A 1691-nucleotide genomic window follows, 5' to 3' on the forward strand; every position below is an offset into this window, starting at 1 on the left:
CCTTATATCCAATAGAGTGTAAGCTCCTCCCCTTCTGTATCCTCCCTTATATCCTAATAGATTGTAAGCTCCTCCCCTTCTGTATCCCCCCTTATATCCTAATAGAGTGTAAGCTCTTCTCCCTTCTATCCTAATAGATCGTAAGCTCCTCCCCCTTCTGTATCCTCCCTTATATCCTAATAGAGTGTAAGCTCTTCTCCCTTCTGTATCCTCCCTTATAGCCTAATAGAGTGTAAGCTCCTCCACTTCTGTATCCTCCCTTATATCCTAATAGATTGTAAGCTCCTCCCCCTTCTGTATCCTCCCTTATATCCTAATAGAGTGTAAGCTCTTCTCCCTTCTGTATCCTCCCTTATAGCCTAATAGAGTGTAAGCTCCTCCACTTCTGTATCCTCCCTTATATCCTAATAGATTGTAAGCTCCTCCCCCTTCTGTATCCTCCCTTATATCCTAATAGAGTGTAAGCTCTTCTCCCTTCTGTATCCTCCCTTATAGCCTAATAGAGTGTAAGCTCCTCCACTTCTGTATCCTCCCTTATATCCTAATAGATTGTAAGCTCCTCCCCCTTCTGTATCCTCCCTTATATCCTAATAGAGTGTAAGCTCTTCTCCCTTCTGTATCCTCCCTTATAGCCTAATAGAGTGTAAGCTCTTCTCCCTCCTGTATCCTCGATGGCAGAGGCCACAGGGGGGCGCCTCCAGAAGTAGATGCGCTGAGCCGATCCTTATAAATGTGACGGACGTTCTAACCCTTTACCTCCCTTTCTGAGGCTGCAAAATGCTTTGCTAACTAGTCTGAGCACACGGCCATTCCCTCCGGTATACGTACCCTGTCCCAGCATGCACCAGTGGTTGAGAGAAACCCACTGATTGGCTGCTGTACTGTACATACACTCACAGTGCCTCTCATTGGCTGTCCCACAATATGACAGAGTCACACTCCACCCAGGGGGGGGGGGGTGGTGCAGACAATGCCGGACACCGGGAATTAACCAGATAATTGCCACTATAATCCAGCCGGGCTGACTAATCCAGCCCCCGGCAACCACTAAATGTCTAGTAGCCACCTCACAGAAGGTGATGGAGGAGGGGGGGGGGGGCTACACATTTTTATCTTCCACGATTTTAGGTTGTTTCTTTTACTGCATCTTCCGTCATCCACTTCACCTTATTGGTCGTTTTATTTCGTCTTTGATGATTTCTTTTAATTCCACCTGCAGCTCATCCGGTTCTCTGTCGACTATGTTTACGTCTGGAGTGTGTCCTTGATGTCTACTTTATGGTGGGAATGTTTTCCAGGTTGTGTCTTAGAAGATGATTGGATAGTTTTGTTCTTGAATTTCACTTGAAGTTTGCTCAATATCAGTTCCTGATCCCTCCATCTGCTCCCGGCCATGTCTGTGATGTCATCATGTTGCCTATTTGAGTGTGACCAAGTCCGGCTGGTATAGAGATGGCGCACCAATGAAACCTCACAACGACTCATCCGCTCCCTTGTTATCTCTCGTCTTGTCTATTGCAACTCCCGCCTCATTGGCCGACCTCTACACAGGCTCCTCCCCCCTTTATCTATCATGAATGCTGCTGCTAGACTCATTCACCTAACCAACCAATCAGTGTCTGCAACTCCTCTCTGCCAATCCCTACACTGGCTTCCATCCCCCGCCCCCCTCTGCCAATCCCTACACTGGC

The 1691-nt window shown here is 47.5% G+C and overlaps 1 protein-coding gene across 1 annotated transcript in view; it reads left to right on the forward strand.

The window, feature by feature from the left end:
- GRK5 (G protein-coupled receptor kinase 5) overlaps positions 1–1691 on the forward strand; it is a 28841-nt gene that overhangs the window by 1195 nt on the left and 25955 nt on the right. Inside the window, exon 2 of the mRNA XM_018574087.1 lies at positions 1220–1281. Within this exon, the coding sequence (XP_018429589.1) occupies positions 1220–1281 (62 nt within the window). The remainder of the gene's footprint in view (positions 1–1219; positions 1282–1691) is intronic.

Source organism: Nanorana parkeri, unplaced genomic scaffold, assembly GCF_000935625.1.
Source record: "Nanorana parkeri isolate BGI_ZX_2015 unplaced genomic scaffold, ASM93562v1 scaffold2731, whole genome shotgun sequence".
NCBI classification, from domain to species: Eukaryota; Metazoa; Chordata; class Amphibia; order Anura; family Dicroglossidae; genus Nanorana; species Nanorana parkeri.